Raw genomic sequence first — 19,755 nt, 5'->3', positions numbered from 1 at the left:
TGCCTTTGTGTAAATGCCCTCTGCCCCTTATTTCCTGATACAGAGATCACCGTCTTATCATCTGACAGGATGCTTATAGGATAAAGTATTGATCATGGGCTCCCTAGAGCCCGTTGAAGAAATGAACACTTTCACATCTTCATGAACTGCTTGCTGACCTCCGCAACCCATCACATGAGCTTCAGCTCATCACATTCTCACTGCAGCAGCACAAAGACAATCATTCAGGCCAATCAGGTTGAAAATAAAAACATTTAAAAAGAAAAGAAAGAAAGAAAAACACTTATGCCGGGAGCATATCAACCCATGACCCCATTCAGTGGAGGGATATGAGGCTTCACAGAATTTCTCCGGAAAATGGATGTGGCAGAGCATAACTTTTGCACGCACAAGGCCTCTGTTTGTTCTCTAGTGATGGTAGCTGGTGCTTTGATCAAACAATGTGCTCCTCACGATAAAAAGCGGGCCTGTTCCACAGTTTGCCAAAACGTGGTTAAATACGCACCCTCAGGGTAATCATGAAGACCCCAAAAGCAAGAATGAAGCAGTGTTTGTGAAACACATGGTGATAAGTGGCTGCAATTGATTTAAATGCTTCTTTCAAGCTCAAATCCCCAACAGTGAACCACAAAAAGTCAAGTGTTAATTTGATATCGTCTGATATTGTCTGGACTGCTGTTTATTTTGGTTCGTAGAATCTTTGATTAAAATATTTAATACAGGGTTTTCATTGAGAAGCAGGGCTAGGAGATTTAGCTAAAAAAAAAAAAAATAAATAATAAAAAATTATCAATATTTTTGACGACACCCTACCAGTCAGGAGTTGAGACACAATTGACCAAATTCATGTTTCTCATGATGTTAAAAACCTTTTCATCAATGCTAAAATGCTTGAAATATAATTTTGTAGAAGATTGTTCCTACATATAAATGTCTTAACAAAAACATTTTGGTGGCTACTTTGAAAAAAGTAATAAAAATAAATTGTTCACTAAACAATTCCCATACTGTCACTTCTGTTATAGTTTTTAATGACTTCATTATAGTAAACTCAAAGAACGAGAAGGTGTGTCCAACTTTTGAATGGTCGTGTCTATCTCGAAATATTTGTATTTATAAATAAACATCTGTCTTAATGCTCTCGAAAAAATTTATACATTGAAAGACTGCAAAACTGATATATTTTTTGTTTCATTTAAAATGTAATCCAAATAAAAAAATCCAAAAATCCAAATGTAATAAAAAGTGTAATCCAAAAAGCAATTTTCTGACAAAAGAATATGCATTGCTTACCTCCTCTGGTTCCTGTTTCGGAGATGCTTTAATTGAGCCTTTGGATGTTAGTGTCTGTATAAAGAAAAGAAAATAATCACTTTTAATTATAGTTTATTTAAAAAAAATATTTTACTTCTGTCGTAACTGTAAACTGGTAGTTTTGAGGTAACAACTTTCCTTTCTGCTTTCTTTAAATTGCACGTCTGCATTGGGTGGTTCAATTTCCTTTCCGGATAATGAAGACTCCTACGGAATACATCAATAACAGCATTAATGAATGTAAATTTACCTCTTTGTCTGTCTCAGGAAGCAGAGCTACAAAGTTGTCTGGGAAAACTCCCTCTTTGCCATTGATCTCTCCTCTCCACCAGCCTGGCTCTCCTGTGTCCTAAAACATCAAAACCATCAACCACTGAACATAAATTGCTTATTTCATAAAATACTACACAACAGTTTCAGAATAATACATCTTAAAAGCTTAAATAAACATCATTATGAATGAGAAATGTAGATATATCCCTTGCCACTAGATGGTGGTCATGTATAAAATATTTTCCAGCTTTGATCTGCTTCCTGCTCAAGGCAAACAATAGGTGGCTGTGTGAAAACGGCATCCATGTGTCTTAACTTGAATAAAGCAAACACATCCTCAAGTTTCTAACAGAACAGAAGTCATTAGTATGATATACAACAGCTACAGTCTCATATAAAATGTTTAAAGTGTCTGCAGATGGCATCAGACAAATGCACTGGGGAATACACTACAAAACGCTTTGTCTCTGATCACTGTAGAACGGTTTCAAGCCAGAATCCACATCTGAAAGCTCTGTAATAGCAAAAATTGCATTATAGCTCATACAGGTTTAGACTATTTTCATACCATTACCAACAGTAATTTTCATGCATAAGATATCAATATTCTTCATATTTACATGCAATTCTAACATGTACCATTGAATCTACCTCTCTGGCATAGTTTGCACAAATCTAACCTAAATCCCTGGCGTTTTTACACACCAGACTAAAATGCAGTACATGATATAGGCTAACTGGTCTTAATGAAGCGATCAGAATTAATTGGTTTGAACGCAAAAGTTTGAGCCCAAACTGGTTTACACTGCTCCATGATGGCTAAACACTAAAGCTAAATGTCTTATTCCTTTTTATCTTTTTTATTTAGAGATCTCTGTGGTTGAGAAGACATTTTCTTTGCCTGTTACATACCTTACTCAGTACATGGATGATGTCTCCCTCCTTTAAATCCAGCTCATCCTGGTTAGTTGCTTCATAGGGGAATGTGGCCTTGCAGTATTCTTTTACTGCAGAAAGACAAGCAAAACAGAATATACCCATTACATGGGTTACAATGATTTGTCTTTGGTACCTACAGCAGACTCTTTACTAAAAACTGGTGTTGTAAAAAGCTGTGGAGTGCCTGAAGTGCCACCTTGCCAAGTTATTTGCTCTGCTTTCATTGTACAGGCATCATTTAATGTCTAAAGCAATGGCAGCGCCTACAGAAACGTCACCCAAAGGGGTCTATAATATCTGGTGAAAGCAATCTTTTAGCATTCCTACTTCCTCTTGAGATCTGATGGTGTTTGCATAAGAAAATACACTTCGTAATTCATTACACATTAGTTAGGCACAGGCACTTTCAAAAACAGATAGGTATGCTAATCTATAATTTGGGCTTCTGATTACCAGGAAGAGGTCAATTAGTCATAACCACTGCAGTCGGATTCAGGCATTCATGTCTGGTCCATTTCCATAAATCTCCTATCATTATTTTGGTGTTCACAATACAGCTTTATATCAACCTTCCAATGAACTTACCTTTTCCTTTGCTCTCTGCTTCTTTTTCTCCTTTAGGGGGTTCAGGAGTGCTCAAAGGAGTGTGTTTTGTGGCAGATGGTAATGATGGAATTGGCTAAAATGAAGCAGAACCACAAATGGATTTACTGACACGGCAGCCACACAAACACATGCAGTTGCACACTGGAAGGTACAGACTGAGACAGATCAGCCATGCCTGGATGAAAGGAATGCTGGGTAAACACTGTTGCCTGTTACATCTGTACAGAGTAAATGGTAGAGCATGCCAAATTTAGTCTCGAATTTTGCACCTGTGCAAGGATACAAAACCAACTGTATTTTTTTAGTAAGCAAATAGTGAGTAAGAAACCTACAGGTATTTAGTAAATCCTCTGACCCTTACATCACATGATGATGTGTAATAAATGACATCTGAGCTCTTGATAAAGATGTAGTAGAAAATTTAACTAATCTGAATGATATAATGGGATGCAAAATGTGATAAAAAGGGAGAGAGGAAGTATTGGTTAAATGCATTAATACTGCAAACAGACCTAAATGACTTAAAAATAACATGGAAGGTAATTTGTGGTGCATTTAACAACTTCAATATGATGTTCACTACCATTCAAAAGTTTGGAATCAGTAAGATTTTCAAGAAATTAATATTAGTATTCAGCAATGATGCAATAAACTGATCAAAAGTGACAGAAATCTTTTGTAACATTATAAATGTCTTAACTATTACAAATAAATGTTGTTCTTTTGAACTTTCTATTCATTAAAGAATCCAGAAAAAAAAAAAAAAATCACTATTTACTCAAAAATATTACGCAGTAAAACTGTTTTCAACATTGATAATAAAAAGAAAATGTTTCTTGAGCAGCAAATCAGCATATCAGAATGATTTCTGCAGGATCATGTGACACTGAAGACTGGAGTAATGGCTGCTGAAAATTTGCATCACAGGAGTAAATTACATTTTAAAATATATTAAAATAGAAAACAGGTACTTTACATTGCAATATTTTACAATATTGCAGTTTTATTGTATTTTTTTAATCTAATAAATGCAGCCTGGGTGAGCATAAGAGACTACTTTCAAAAATATTTGAAAACCCCAAACTTCTGAATAGTATTACCACAACTTGAAAATTCAGTGAGAAATGTAACTAATCAGGTGCTATGTCATTATTGGTTAATATTATTTATATTAGGGTTTCAACACTTTTTAATGCAAAGGACCCTTAAATATAAAGGCACCTACATATATTCATTTACACAGATCCACTTATAATGTGTGCGGAAAATAAAAAGCATGATATTACGAAGAAAACATACTGTATACACAACACATACACAAAAAAAATAAAAAATAAAAATAATTTAAAAAATAATTAATTTTTAAATAATTAAAAAAAAAAAAAAACTACTAAAACATTATCTGGAAAATACTCTGTATCTTTTTTTTCCTACAAAACATTTTTATAATCAATCAATTCAGATTTATATCTATAGCACTTTTTAAAATAAATATCAAATCAGTACAATCAGTGAGCAAGACAAGCACAGCAAAATTTTGCCACAAATTGTATTCCAGAGTACAGGTAAAATTATTATGTTCTGATAAGTTTTTATTATTATTATTTATATTTTTTTTATTTTCATGAGAATAACATTTACTAATGAATCAAGCACAATAAGTATTCAGGGGCATTTATAATGGACATAAATAGGGTTCATCTTGATTTGAAGTTGTCTTTAAAGGGGTCATGATAGGAGAAATCAAATTTTCCTTGGTACAAAGTTCTCTTATGTGTCAAAAGACCATTAAAACAATCTGCAAGTTTCACATCCTCCTTATTATAAAGAGAGCATTTATTTAAAGTCTTATATGTCTATGTGGTGTTTTATCTAAAACACCACTATGTCCAACTGCCTTGCGCATCCGGTTGGTGAGGTCTGAAAACGCGTTCTGATGACGGAAGTGATGTATCGCGCTTATACTTGAATGAGTGCTAGACATCACTTCCGTTGTCAGAGCAGGTTCAGACCTCACCAACCAGATGCGCAAGGCAGTTGGACATAGTGGTGTTTTAGAGGTAAAAAAATTGTATAAATACTGTTCGGTTTCTCGCACAAACCAATCGTTTCATGTCTTAGGACATAAATGTGTCGTTACGAGCCGCAGGGTTTAATTTGGATTTGTCTGTGCATGTTTTTTTGACTCTTATAGATGGAGTTACCATTGACAAGCATTATACGACTGACAGACCGCAACAGTTGGAGTTAAAAATCATCATTTGTGTTCTACTGAAGAAACAAAGTCACCTACATCTTGGATGCCCTGGGGGTAAGCAGATAAACATCAAATTTTCATTTTTGGGTGAACTATCCCTTTAACTACGTCAGCATTGTGTGACTATGTGTATTTAGCGTGTATTAGCGTTACCTATAGATTTCAATTTCTGTAGCCACTCCGCAGTTCGAAGTCTTTTGCTTTTGACTACGGGTAAATCTCCAGTTGTCACTGATGATTGTCATTTGGACCTTTCTGGATTACAATCCGCAGTCAAAATGATACGTTTAATTATTTCAGCTGCTGTGAGAAAAGGCTATAAATGATCTGCCGCCTGAAGCATCCTCCACCATAGCCTACTAGCTGGGACTTCTTCCCTATGTAAAAAGACGTGACGTAATGTAATGACGTAAAGACAAATGGCTGCATGCTCGAATTTCCCGCGGAAACCCACCAGTACCATCCAGATAAGAAAACATTATTACAGGCTTACCGTTGTGAATCGGGCTAAAGTGAGAAGATAGTTTTGAACACTGGGTGGTTATGTACTTGCTCAAAATTTGATTTGAATAATTTTTAACCAAAAAAAGTTACGAAGTGCAGCTTTAACCAAGTTCCAAAAATGGCTTGTTTGGATATTGTGGGATCTGTAATGTCAAACGGCAAATATACTGCAAACTGAGTAAACAATTTCATAATGCTTTGTCTTTTTCATGGATAATGTTTTCAAAACACTTGCTCACATGCAACAGCGAGCGGGTGTTGATACTTTTCCTATGCAATGATGCTGTTTACTGACTTAAAAGAGCCTTAAAAGATCCGCTCCTTAAAAACAGAGTCAGAATGAAGTTTGAAAAGCATTTCTCCGCATATATATTTGTTTTTTGTGCAAAAAACTTGGGCCTCAAGGAACATTTTAAAATAAAACAAAAAATTTATTTCATGACCCCTTTAAGCTTGATACTGAAGTTGCTTCTAGACATGTAGGTTAAACAGTTCACACTAAAATGAAAAATAAGTCATCATTTACATACCCTGGTGATGTTCTAATGCAGTATGACATTTTTTTGTTTTTCGAACCACAAAAGGAGAATTTTTAAGAAATGTCTTGCTCACACTCATCCATATAATGGCAGTGAATAGTGACCACCAGCATCAAGGTTTTAAAAAAAACTCCTGACCTGGTCATTCATCTTCTGTGCACGGCTGTATTAGTGCCACATTTTATTAATGTGGGTTTCTTACAACTTGTGTGCTTTTTCTGGGTGAGTCGGAGTGAACTGCGCCACTAATAGTCTGACAAATGCCCACATCATGTAGCCGTGCACAGAAGACCAACGGCCAAGGATTTTCATTAAATAATAATTAAAGTAATAATTAAATTTCTTTGTTTTTTTTCTTACCAAACCCTATCACATACCCCCAGAATATATGACATGTCGCACGCGACCATTCTGTAAGCGTTTTTTTTTTTTTTTTTTTTTTTTTTTTAAAGCTTGATGCTGGTCGCTGTTCACTGCCATTATATGGACGAGTGTAAGCGGGATATTGTTTTTAAATTTCTCCTTTTGTGGTCCAAAAAAGAAAGAAGAACATAAGCCAATAAAACCACTCCAGGGTGAGTAAATGATGATTTAATTTTCATTTTAGGGTGAACTATACCTTTAACAAAATGCACTTTTCACTTCTAGAAACTAAAATGTGCATTGCATTCCAGCTATTTGCGGATGTAACAAAAGGCCAGACAGTTTGAGCTGTGCAGAGCACAAATGATAATAAGAGAACTAGTCCATGCCAGAATGCTTAAAAAAAATCAGCCACTCTAAATAATGAAGTCCAAAAATAGAGGCTTATTGCCTAAAAAGGAAGGTCTCACCATGAGACTGTGTCTATATGTAAGGTCTTGAGCAATCACTGGCAAAACTTGTAAAGCAGTTAGACATGTAATTATCCTTCAACGCTCCATTGCTCATGGCTATGGGAATGAGCAAAAAAATTTTAATACATGCCAAAACAATGATATGATTTTATATGGCACTATTTTGTGCTAAATTGCTTTGCGGTGGAGTTGCTTCTTCATCAATACTGCCATATCTTGCACACACTCACACTTAAAGTGAAAATGAAGTCAGTCAAGTTAACATTATTTAGTAAATGGATTTACATTTAAAAAAAAATAAAATTATACAACTGCTTCGCTTCCCAATATATATTCAGACACAAAGACACACTGCCTCAAGATTTCCATAGTTATACTTGGATATACAATATTTTGCCAAAATGACTGTCAGAAATTAAAATGAACCACAACCATTATAAACACAAGTCATTCCACAACATACAGATATCAAAGCTAATGCAAACCGCAAAATACATTTCTTACTGCGACTTCACATTTAACAATCCATACGTTGGATAATCTCCAAATGTTATCCCTAATCCCATCATCTTTTCTGCCATAATCTTTTCTAAACCTTTTGCATTCCATGCAATAAAGTTTTTAATCAACTTTTCCTTCACTGCTAGAGTCCTGACTTGTTTTAGTTTGTCTATTTTTTTTTTATCAGCCCAGAATCTCCATGCAAATAGCCCTCTACTGGCTGTCTATTTGGTGATAGATATTATGAGTTTATCTATTACTAGTAATGATTGCAGCAACTAAGCAGAAAAATCAAAGACCAGAATCAAAACTATAATAATCTTCACAAAGTGAATACTGTGAAAGATGGCGGCACAATCAAATGCTGTAACAAAATGTTTTTTTTTTCTTTTAAATGGTCACATTTATCGTCTTTGTTATATCATTTTTGATTAGAGTGGAAATCCGTTTACTAAATAATGTTAACTTCACTGACTGCTTCATTTCCACTTTATTTATTTTGATCGTGACAATCGCAAATCACTAAAAGTTTTCTTTGCTGCAGTTATTGGGATCGGAAATGGTCCTGCAGTTTACAGGAAGGAAAGACATTGTCAGGCGCAGAACAACACTTACTTTTTCTTTCTTTTCCTCATTTACAGGCGGTCCTCTTTGGGAGACTCTCAGTTTTACAGAGCCCTCTTTGAATATGTCGCCAAAGCCGATGCCCATAATCTTCTTCGGCTGGGCCATGACCCCGTTGCCTGGGTGAGGGGATGTGGGGCTAGACACTCCATCTGTGTTATCTGTGAACACACACCTCTGTATGAGTGCTGCCATAACAAGATTTACAAAGTTCTGATGTCAAAAATGGCATTAAAAATTCCCTTTTCACTTGCAAAGTAAACATTGCTAAAATAACTGATAAAAAATGACATCGGAACTAAAAATCTTGACATCTGCCCTAGCTATTCTGTGATCATGAGAGTTCATGCCAGAAGTAGCGATGCCTCATTTATGAATGGAGTCTGATCTTTTCAGTGAACTGATCTGTTCAAGATTGTAAAACTAATCTGAATCATTTGTTTAGTCAGACTGTTCGGTCTATTGCTCATAAAAAGTACCCAGTTTATATCGGTAATCCCCCTATTATCAGTTTCAGAATGCAACCAAAAAGAGGGCATTTACACTAAACTACTAAATTTGGTAAAAAAAATTTTATACTTTTTCAAAAAGTCTTTTCAAGGGTGCAGTTGTTCAATCAAAAATATAGTAAAAGCTAATATTGTTAAATATTATAGCAATTTAAAATAACTGTTTTCGATTGATTTTTTAATATATTTTAAAATGTAATTTATTCCTGTGATGCAAAGCTGAATTTTCAGCAGCGATTACTCCAGTCTTTAGGGTCACATGATCCTTCAGAAATCATTCTAATTGATTTGGTGCTCAAGAAACATTAAATCATTTATTTCTTATTATCAATATTGTAGAAACAATGATAGATTTTTTTTCAGGATTTAATGAATATAAAGCTCAAAAGAACAGCATTTGTTTGAAATATAAATATTATGTAACATTATAAAATGTCTTTACTGTCACTTAATTGATAATTTTGCTGAATAAAAGTATTTCTTTTTCAAAAAAAAAAAAAAAAAATCTCACTAACCCTAAAACTTTTGAACAGTAGTGCACACTAAAATTTCACAAAATTTTAGATGGCTTCAGTTGGCCTCAAAACAAACAAAAAAAATCATGAACAAAAAGTTTTGCCGTCTGCAAATGCCTTGACTAGGTCTAACACCTGAAAACACAGCGCACACACCCTTAAAAGTACAAAAAAAAAAAACCCAAAGGTTTCTGTTGAGTGTTTTCTTGTATGGACATGCCCTCCCTAAGAATGCATCACAGGATTAGCTGAGCGGTACCTGGCTCGTCTGTAACTTCACTGGTCTCCGTGTCTTCAGTTGAGTCAACTTCTTTGACAAAATTGGAAGGAAAGAGTCCAGACTTCCCATTCATGCTTCCGCTCCACCAGCCCTCTTCAACCTAAAAATCACTCACAGTCAGCACTAACACAGGAATTGTCAAATGCTCGATTTCAAAAGAGTTTCAGCTGGATTCACTGTAGGACCCAGATTTTACATTGGACATCAAGTGACAAACCAACAAAACAACAAAATTGTTTAAAGCATGATTTGTTCAATTCCTACATTGAAATTCATTATCACCCTGCAGAGTCTGCAAAATCCCAAAAATGTATAAAATTATTACATAAAGTCTCTTTGTCTCTAAAGTCAACTGTGATGGTTTCATACTCAGCAGCCAATAATTCACCACAAAAAAAAAAAAAAAAAAAGATCCTTGCCACAAATATGCCCACATTAAATGTAGTCTGGCTTAGTCTTGCATAGTTTTTTTTTTTTTTTATTATTTTTTTTTTTTTAAAAATGAGGGGGGTGTCAAGCAACCTGTCCTTGTTGGTATTTGTCTATTAACCTAGCAAGCTTCTACCAAGTTACAGACAAATTTGTGCCACAACACTAAAGATTTTGATATTTCACATGAAATACATGAAATAAGTAAAGCATTGTTTTATTTGCCTTTAATACTGTTTTTTTCTACTTCTAAGTCTGCAAGCCTATCAGAATAGATATAATAATCAGAATAGATCTGACTTTCCCAACCCCCTGATTGAGATCCACTGATATGAATGCATAAAACAATGTTTGGAGAGAAACTTTTATTAAAACTACAAATATTCTACATTTTATTAGTAGCCCATGACAAAAAGCTGAGCAAATGGGAAAGAGAAATTACAAGGAAATGATTCTCATTTTGCGAGAAATGAAAATTAAGGAACATTTTCACTATCATCATATCTCACACCGCATGTGCGTGTGAGAATTTCTATAAAAAGTGAATATATTCAACGCAAATGTCAAAACATTCAGTTATGAGATTAAATACAAAAGACAGAAGCTGCTGACCTCCTCAATGATGTCAATGATATCTCCAATCTTCAGTTCCAGCTCGTCTTCATTCTGAGGCACATATTCAAACAGGACTTTGCACTGACGCTTCTTGGGCTCTGTAATGAAAACACAACAAGTCACTCTGGATCTGGCCTGACATGCTCAGCCAATAACGGCAGCATATAAGGGATACATTTCCCCTGGCTACCTGAAGAGGGCTCAGTGAGTGACGACTAACGCAATCAGGAAGAGTCTTTATTGAACGTGAATGCACACATACACTTTCACACACAAACACCACACCCTCTCCTTGAGATTATTCATGTGTGAGGGATAGAAGAACAGTGTAATGTTGTTTAACAACATAACGATTGTTCAGCTGACGAAACCTCTTTCAGAAAAAAAAAGTCAGTAAACAAAAACTTCATAAAACAGTTTTGAAAGTTTTGAGTTGTGAAAATTACATGATCTAAGAACTTTATACAGTGCTTGCCATTGTAAAGACTAAGTCTATCCCTCACAGCTTTGTTTCCATCCATTAAATTCAATATGCCGTCTAACCTGACTAAAGTCAATTGGTGTTCTATATTACAAGTCAAATTAAGAAATATTAACTGTCACTAGCTGAGAAAGGTGCAATTATTCAACAATTACACTATTATTCAAAAGTTTAGAGTCAGTAAGATTTTTTTAAAGAAATTAATACATTTATTCAGCAAGGATGTAAAGACATCTATGATGAAAAGATTGTTGTTGTTTTTTCAAATAAATGCAGTTCTTTTCAACTTTCTATTCGTCAAAGAATCTTGAAAAAAATTATTAGGCAGTACAACTGTTTTCAACATTGATAATCATAATAAGAAATTTTTCTTAAGCAGCAAATCAGCATATTAGAATGATTTCTGAAGGATCATGTGACACTGAAGACTGGAGTAATGATGCTGAAATGAAAATGCTGAATGAAAGTATTAATTTCTTACTGACCCCAAACTTTTGAACAATAGTGTACTTTGGATTATTATATAAATACCATAGTATGTGAATATAGTCATCATTCAGTATCATGGTATATCAAAATACCATGGTATTACCATCTAATTCTATTAATGTACCACACTTACACGACAGTACCCTTTAGAAGAGGGCCCATGTGAACACTATCTCTATGGTTAGCTTGAAATGAAAGCTGCATTGGGCAGAAACTAAACAAAATATCCAATAAGGGCACAACCTGCACAGAGGAAGAGAGTAAATGCAACTACATTCCTCTGTTATAACTGTTTTAGATGATTTGTTCAGCAGAGACCTTGAATGTAGGATGGCATCACAATTGCTGTGTTCTGTGATAATGTTCCTATGCAGCTGGAGAGGATCAAGTGGACTTCCTCTAAAATCTGAGACAGTCATACACTCAAGTCTCAGACAGAGGAAATGAAAACAGGCTACATGAGCCAACAGGAAAGCTACTGCTGCCCACTACTGGCCAAAGCTGTCATCTGCTAAACTCTTTTTGTGCTAAACTCTGATTCCAGCTAAACATATAGTAATGACAGAATTTACCATATGCTATACTGCGATAAACTATATAAAAATCTATCAGCTCACTGTGACAATTTAATGATAAAAAAGCTAAACAATGACACACCAATAACTAATTAACATTAAAAATGCTGTAAGTGTGGCCTTCCTCCATAGACATGTCAGTCAACTCGATGTCAGCAAACTCAAATACGTGCAAAATGATTTACAGGTAGAGCGCGTTTCTGTTAGGCTACATTTTATGAATGGCTAAAAAGCGTGGGCCTCTTTTTTCTGTTTACATAGTCTAGAGCGGTCACAGAGACAGGTAGTATGAATATTTTATGTGTGGTATTCCTAAACAAAATAGTTTACAGCACCTTCAAGTGAAATTTGAAATAAAAACAGAAACACACTCTTTTTTGAGGCACGGGGTTGAGAATGGGGTTGTAATCCGAGTCCTCCAGTCGGGATGCCGTAGGTACTGATCCTCTGCGCCAGGCTTGCTACATTCTTTGATGCTCGCCGCTGTAATGGAGTCTCATCCTTTACCTCCTTCACTTCTTTAGCCTCCCTTGGCTCCTCTTTGGACTTTGGCTCATCTTTTTTCACCTCCTTGATATATATATATAAAAAAATAAAAAATAAAAAAAAGAATTACATATAATATCTTTCATTTGATTTCATCTGTTACAACAGTCCTAGTTACACTTGGCCACATAAATATGTCTCCGCAAAGCGAATATAAATCCAATCTTCAATTCCCACGCTATATGCAAATTTAACAGAGTTCAGGACAAGTCACTGAAAGCAACAGATATGCACTATATTTTATTTATCATCAGCTAATAAAGAGAGAGCGGAATCAGCACTGGTAAAATCATTTAGTATCACTACTTTTAATGAAGATGAATGTTAGTTCAGCATCTGCGACTTACTTTCAGTTTCATTTGCGGCAGTTGGGCTTGCTGAAAGAGATACTTTATCACCTGCGGCAATGAGTGTTTCAGTAGCACCATCATATATCTGGCTATAACATCTTATACAGCCTATAACGCTCTCTCACACATTTCGTAATATTTACATAAGTGATTCCAACAACCAGATGCATTTACACTTGTCCAGTTTCGCTTGGAATGAGTCTCAGACTGGATTGGATTTAATCACACAAAGGGCATTTACACCTGGTCTTTTCACAAACAGATAGCCATCCATCCGATCAGAGAAAATGCATGAAGAGACCAGGTCTAAACAGGCCCATTGATTTGTCTCTGTATTTTACACATATTTGCCAGTCATAGCAGTGCAAATATATCTACCATGGTATAAATGGTTTAGCAAAATCCATTTGAATGAATGAAAGAAAGAATTAATCTATACAACAAGAAAAGCAGCACATCTAATTTCTGTTAATTTTACCATGAATGCCTAAATTCTGTTAGGTTAAAATTCGCTACTTTAACACAAGTCACACCTAAGTCATGTATAACAGAAACCACCAACTAGCACCTACACATAAATTTTTTCAAACACATGTAAATTCACCAACAGCAAAGCCTGCCTCACACATTCAGAAAAAGGTGGGGAGAGAGACAAAAGAGAAACAAAGGAGTGATAAGATCTCCAATGACTACAGACTAAGTTTTCAACTCATCTAGTTGAAACTTGCTCTGTGTTTTCTCAAAGAATGTTATTTCTGCAAGATTGTTCTAAAAACTTAATACTATAATACTAAAAATACTTAATACTATGAACAACAACAAAAATGCCTGGCCTGTGTTACTTCAGTACCAAAACACCTGGTAGAGCCAGTGTATTATGCCTATATAAGATTCAATTCAACAATTTGAATTGAATTGAGAATGCCTTTTAAATTAAATTCTTGAATTTTAATTAAGGTAGTAATTAAAATGTAATAGTTTTTGTGCCCCCAATCTTATCAGAGTCATTGAATATTGAGTATCTACCAATACCAAGTCCCGATCCGATACTTGTATTTCCTAGTAGTTTGTGCACACATTAAGTAAAATCAATTAGGGATATGCAGAGAGTTTCTCAGGGAAAGGAGCTCAAATGTAAAAAATGGGCAAAGATTCTCTCTCTCATTTAGAAATGCAACGATATATCGACCAATAATCGGTATCGGCTGATAAAAAACAATTTTCACACTATCGGCCGATAGTTTAAAAACATGATAGTCAGGGCCGATATATCCTGTCAATAAAAAGAGGGCAGGAAAATGCACTGCATTTGGGCTTTGTGTAAAGAAAATGCCAAGAAACCAGATGATATTCAATATTAATAGTAATTATATTAAATAATAACATACAGAAAGTTAAGAATTAATAATTTAATCTTCAGAATTTAGTTAATGTGTGTTAATATTAATTTGAGTAATGTGTTTGTTTATAACTGATACCAGTTACTCTGAAATAAGTTGATGAAATGGAGAGAATTAAGTTTGATTGACATGACATTCTTTGAAGTACCCTGGAGTACTATTTAATACTACGGTAATCATTCAGTACTACGTAATATCTCAAAGTACCATAGCATTATCATAGTACAGTCACAGTAGTATCACTGAAACTCTCCAGCGGCCTTTTTAGCTGGGTTCAGATGGACACCGTTTGGGTTTGAGAGACAGACATGTGGAGCAGCACTCTTTGTTTCCTGGAGGCTCCGGTGCAGAATGGAGAATGCCACAGGCTGCATCCGCTCCAAACTTCCTGTCTGAGATGCTGACAAAGAAATTCCTTTTTCTCACTCCCTCTCCTCAATAACTAATTTGAGGTCTGCTTTCCCAACCTTTTTAAAGATCTTGATTTTCTTATAATAAAAAAAAAACTAAATACATTTTAATAAATAAATAAAATAATAAAGTACTACTACAGAGATTATTTTACTGATGTCTAGGTTTATTTCAATGGAATTTATGATGCATGCACATAAGAGCACATATTCTACTGTAACACCCACATGCAGACAAGACACTCCTATCTTAGATTGTTAAAAACTATATCAACCATGTCTGGATCAGTACATAAAATTCCAGCTGAATAAAAAAATAATAAAAAAAATAAAATCTTTACTCAAAATACAAATGTTTTAAAAGCAAAATACCAGCAAAATAAATTTGATGACACAATGAAATAGTGCTGTTTGTGTAAAAAACTAATTCTCTTCAGGTTGTTTTTCCTGTAAGTGCCCTTTAAATCCTGTGCTATCTGTGATCTGTCTGGTGATTCAGCAAAACGAGCAATCAAATCAAGTGCCATGTTATGAGAAACCGAGTAAACTGAAAACCAACTTAAGACAAAACATTACCAGTAACACGTCTTCCAGACACAACAAGATCTTATGTAGATACGATCTGACAGAAACTAAAATAAGCTCCTACCTGCTCACTTTCCATGGTCCTCTCCTAAAACCACCTGAGTGCCGACTATCAAATCTTTCCGGGATCAAAGTTCAGTTAAGGGAGTGAAAGATTACCTCACACCCTCCTAAAGGATCTCCTCAAGGAAACAAAAGCAATAATTTCCTGCCTTTGACAAGATTTGCCATTACATCCGACTTTAATGTGGGTTTCCTCAAGCTGCCTCAGCAACAACTCAAAACACTAATTAAGAGGTACACAAATTGAAGTTGAGATTGTAAATGCAATGACACATGGTTAGATTTCAAATGGATTTCAAAACTTGTAATGTCATACCTGAAAATAAATATTTCCTTCCTATTAACTTTTATTTTTGGCCTTGTGCTAACCACAAAAAACCCCCATTATTTCCTCACATCACCTCACTTAAAACCAATATACTATACATTACATTAAAAAATCATTTTAAAATTACCTTTACAAAGTTATCTGGGAAAAGGCCTCGTTTCCCATTGAGGTCTCCTTCCATCCATCCATCCTCATCGATTCGTCGTACATTTCTGATCACGTCTCCAAGCCTGAGGGTCAACTCATCTTCGTGGAGGGCTTCATACTCATACTCCACCACCACCTCAACTGCAAAGAAAGGAACACACTTCAGTCAGAGTGAAACTAATGCTGTGATCAAGCATCTGTGACATGCTGGCGGAGAAGCACAGATACATAAATGTACTTAACAAGCATGTACAGACCACAACAACAAAGGCCTTTTCACACCAAACACAAACTGATGAAGCAAAACAAATGAAGATGATCATGGTTTATCTGACCAACAAATGATTTACTTGCATTTTATGACACATCTACTGAAACTGATATTGTACATTTACAATTTCAAATGTATTGATTGTCCTTAAAGGAAAAGTTCACCCAAAAATGAAAATTCTGTCATAAATTTACCCCCATGTGACTTGGCAGCTTCTGTCAAACACATAAGTTGAATTTATCAAGAGTATCATGGCCAGAGGCCACTATAAAACAGACCAAAAAAAGCACCATAAAGGTATCATACAAGAAGTCTAAAAGTTATCTGAACTACTATGACAGGGAGTAAACGATGAAAGGTGGGTAACGAAGCCATACAAGTTAAGACGCCAAATAGGCTAATTAAGTAGCTAGTACCAATCACAATATTTCAAATATATTTCATCTATTTTTCCAATAAAGGCCATGTCTGAGAGTGCCTTTTTGGGTGCATGTATATTCATCAAAGAATCCTGAAAAAAAAAAAAAAAAAAAATTCTCAAAAATATGAAGCAGAACAACTGTTTTCAACATTGATAATAATCATAAATGTTTCTTGAGCAGCAAATCAGCATATTAGAATGATTTCTGAAGGATCATGTGACACTGAAGACTCAAGTAATGATGCTGAAAATTTAACTTTGCCATTAATTATGTTATAATTATGGAATAAATGATGTTAAAACATTCAAATAGAAAAAAGTTAAATTAAATTGAAATATTTAACAATATTAATGCCTTTACTATAATTTTTAATAAATAAATGCAGCATTAAAATACACAACAGCATAAGAGACTTTCAAAAACGGTGGGGGGTTGGTGGGGGTGGGCTTGAAAATATTTTTCTCTACAAAAGGGGGGCCTGGCAGAAAAGGTTTGGGAACCACTAAGTTAACATATGATGTTTTTCTTGATATTTTGTGATTTTTTTTTTTTAATTAATTTTTTTTTTTGCATTTAGGGTCAAGAATATGCCTGCAAAGTGTCGACACTGCGAAATGTGTGTACAACATTTCTATTACGACTATAATGTTTGCTGGTTAAAGCTGCTGTCTGTAATGTTTTTGTGTTCAAAATTTACAAAAATGATATAATGAGAATGTGCAACATAAATCCATTTTCCTAACCGTGTTTTTGTCTTATCCTGAATCATTATGGTACACTTATAATAAGTGTTTATATTCTGACCGGTCTGGTGGAACCACTGCGGAGTAGCACAGTACCTGCGTAACTCGTCATAGACATAATAAACAGAGAGAAGTAGCTCCGCCTATAATGTTCTTCAGCAAGACGCATGCAGTTCTGTTTATTAACCGCTATAGAGTGCCAAAAGTTACGGACTGCAGATTTTAGATATTCAGCATAAATATTCAGTTTATAAAAATTATGTTCTCAAGTTATTTTTTGTAATGTGTGTAAAATATTAATGTTAAAGATTGTATTGTTTGTTTTTTGTAGTGTGATTTCTGATTAATTGTATTGAATCCAATTGAATCCAACTTTTCTGCCCCACCATAAAAATCGTTAAAAAAAGATTTTTTAACATAACACAGGGGTTAAAGCGCTATCTAAAGTTCAATATGAACTTGACTAGCCCAATATTCAAAGAGTTTCCTAATATAGCTGGTTCTGACCTTTAAAGAGTGAATAAACATTCCGCACCAAGACCAGCAAAGAACCGTGTGGAAATCTAGACCTTGCCGTTTACAGCCACCATTGTTTGACCTCTCTTTTGAACAAAAACTTCAAAACGACTAGGCCAAGGGCCAGCAGAGCACAGCATATAAACAATGTTTTGCTCAAATATACTAGGTATGTTCATGAGGACAATGAAACAACAATTTAACAGCAAGGAGAGCAGTTTCAACTCTTTTTCAAGATCTTTGGAATGACTGTATCCAAGCAAAGTGCTGTGGTGTCCATTAAGTCTAGCACAAACAAAATGACAATGTCAGAGCAATGCGCTTTTCTCCACCACCTAATCATTACCACGGACACCCGACACAAACATCTCCCAGCCATTTCCAGAGTCTTTGGAAAGTGGACAGAGTTAGACAATGCATTAGGAAAATTGCTAAATCTGACTGTGAGAGTTGCATGAGTCTAAGAAGAATGTGATCAGCAGCATACACACACAGTACCTCTGTTGACAGAGGTTATTTACACAGCGATGCCAGAGATAGCAGAGACTTCTCATGGAAAACACAGGGAAAAGGGTCAGCGTGTCGCACAGGATCTCACCCCTACCTCAGCTGGTTATGTCTGTGCACAGTATTTCTACAAACAGGTATGTTACGGTTGTAATCATCAAATGAATTTCCCTGTACAGCCCACATATTCTGAGGAATTCTGTTGAGAGAGGCAAAATAAACCGGTTCAGGCCAACATGATGAGGAAGAATCTGTGAAATATGCCCCATTCATACTGATTTTATCGGAGTAAAGTTGGTCACTAGTAGCTGCTGGATGTGTATTAAGACTTGTTTTTATTTGAGTTTTGACAAGGAAGCAGTTTTCTTGCTGCTAAAACATGGCAGGTATACAGATTGCAACAGGGAATAATGTATCATATTAGGGCTGTCACAATATTAGATTTTCATTACACATTACTTTGACCAGAAGAATTCACAATAAAGATATTATCATGATGTCTAGAAATTTAAAAAATAATAACAAACATTGCTATTAGTCAATTTAATCTTTACATTTGTTTATTTTGTGTTTTCTCTTTTTTCATTTTATGCTAGGTGGCAACCAGCCTTATGGAGCAATACAGCCATCTGCTGTTGAAGTGCCAACCAGTTACTGGCGCTGGATTATATATGATATTGTCAATACCTGTGTACTGTGACACTCCTACATCATATCATAATTTTCTATAGTTTTTCCACCGTTGAGTCCCCATGGTTTAGGTAGGTGTTTAGGGACATGCAGCTAAATTACTATTTTACTAGTGTTGTCAAAAGTACCGACTTTAATACCAAGTCGGTTACTGAAATTTTAAGAATGTAATGCTTTAAGCGCTGTTGAGCAGATTCGTAAACACCTCTGATTGGCTACTGTGTTCACGCGCTCATCAGATATGTCTGTGATTGGCTACAATGATCAACGCTTTAAAATCATGTTGTAAATAGACATCAAGCGCTTACACAGATACACAGAGCGTTTGAACGCAGACATCTATCAGCAGACCAGTCCTTTCAAATTCAAACACTTCCGTGTGCTTTCAAAAGCTCCCGTGTGTTGATCATTGTAGCCAATCACAGACATAAACGTGTGAACACAATGGCCAATCAGAGCGGTTTAAAAAAAATACGCTCAACAGCGCTCAA

At 35.2% G+C, this 19,755-nt stretch overlaps 1 protein-coding gene across 3 annotated transcripts in view; it reads right to left on the bottom strand.

The window, feature by feature from the left end:
• cd2ap (CD2-associated protein) overlaps positions 1-19,755 on the bottom strand; it is a 53,721-nt gene that overhangs the window by 23,142 nt on the left and 10,824 nt on the right. The window contains exons 2-10 of one of the 3 annotated variants that reach the window (XM_051874843.1): positions 16,096-16,256; positions 12,658-12,856; positions 10,739-10,839; positions 9,677-9,797; positions 8,385-8,554; positions 3,112-3,205; positions 2,500-2,594; positions 1,565-1,663; positions 1,294-1,347 (exon numbers count right to left, since the gene is read on the bottom strand). In XM_051874843.1, coding sequence (XP_051730803.1) covers positions 1,294-1,347; positions 1,565-1,663; positions 2,500-2,594; positions 3,112-3,205; positions 8,385-8,554; positions 9,677-9,797; positions 10,739-10,839; positions 12,658-12,856; positions 16,096-16,256 — 1,094 coding nt within the window. Of the gene's footprint in view, positions 1-1,293; positions 1,350-1,454; positions 1,522-1,564; positions 1,664-2,499; positions 2,595-3,111; positions 3,206-8,384; positions 8,555-9,676; positions 9,798-10,738; positions 10,840-12,657; positions 12,857-15,641; positions 15,745-16,095; positions 16,257-19,755 lie in introns of those variants that run through there. The other 2 variants (XM_051874844.1, XM_051874845.1) reach the window with 2 other exon arrangements.

This window comes from Ctenopharyngodon idella, chromosome 20 (assembly GCF_019924925.1).
Source record: "Ctenopharyngodon idella isolate HZGC_01 chromosome 20, HZGC01, whole genome shotgun sequence".
In the NCBI taxonomy this organism is placed as follows: domain Eukaryota; kingdom Metazoa; phylum Chordata; class Actinopteri; order Cypriniformes; family Xenocyprididae; genus Ctenopharyngodon; species Ctenopharyngodon idella.
The sequence above is the reverse complement of the archived record's forward strand: the minus strand, read 5'-3'. Positions and strand labels throughout refer to the sequence as shown.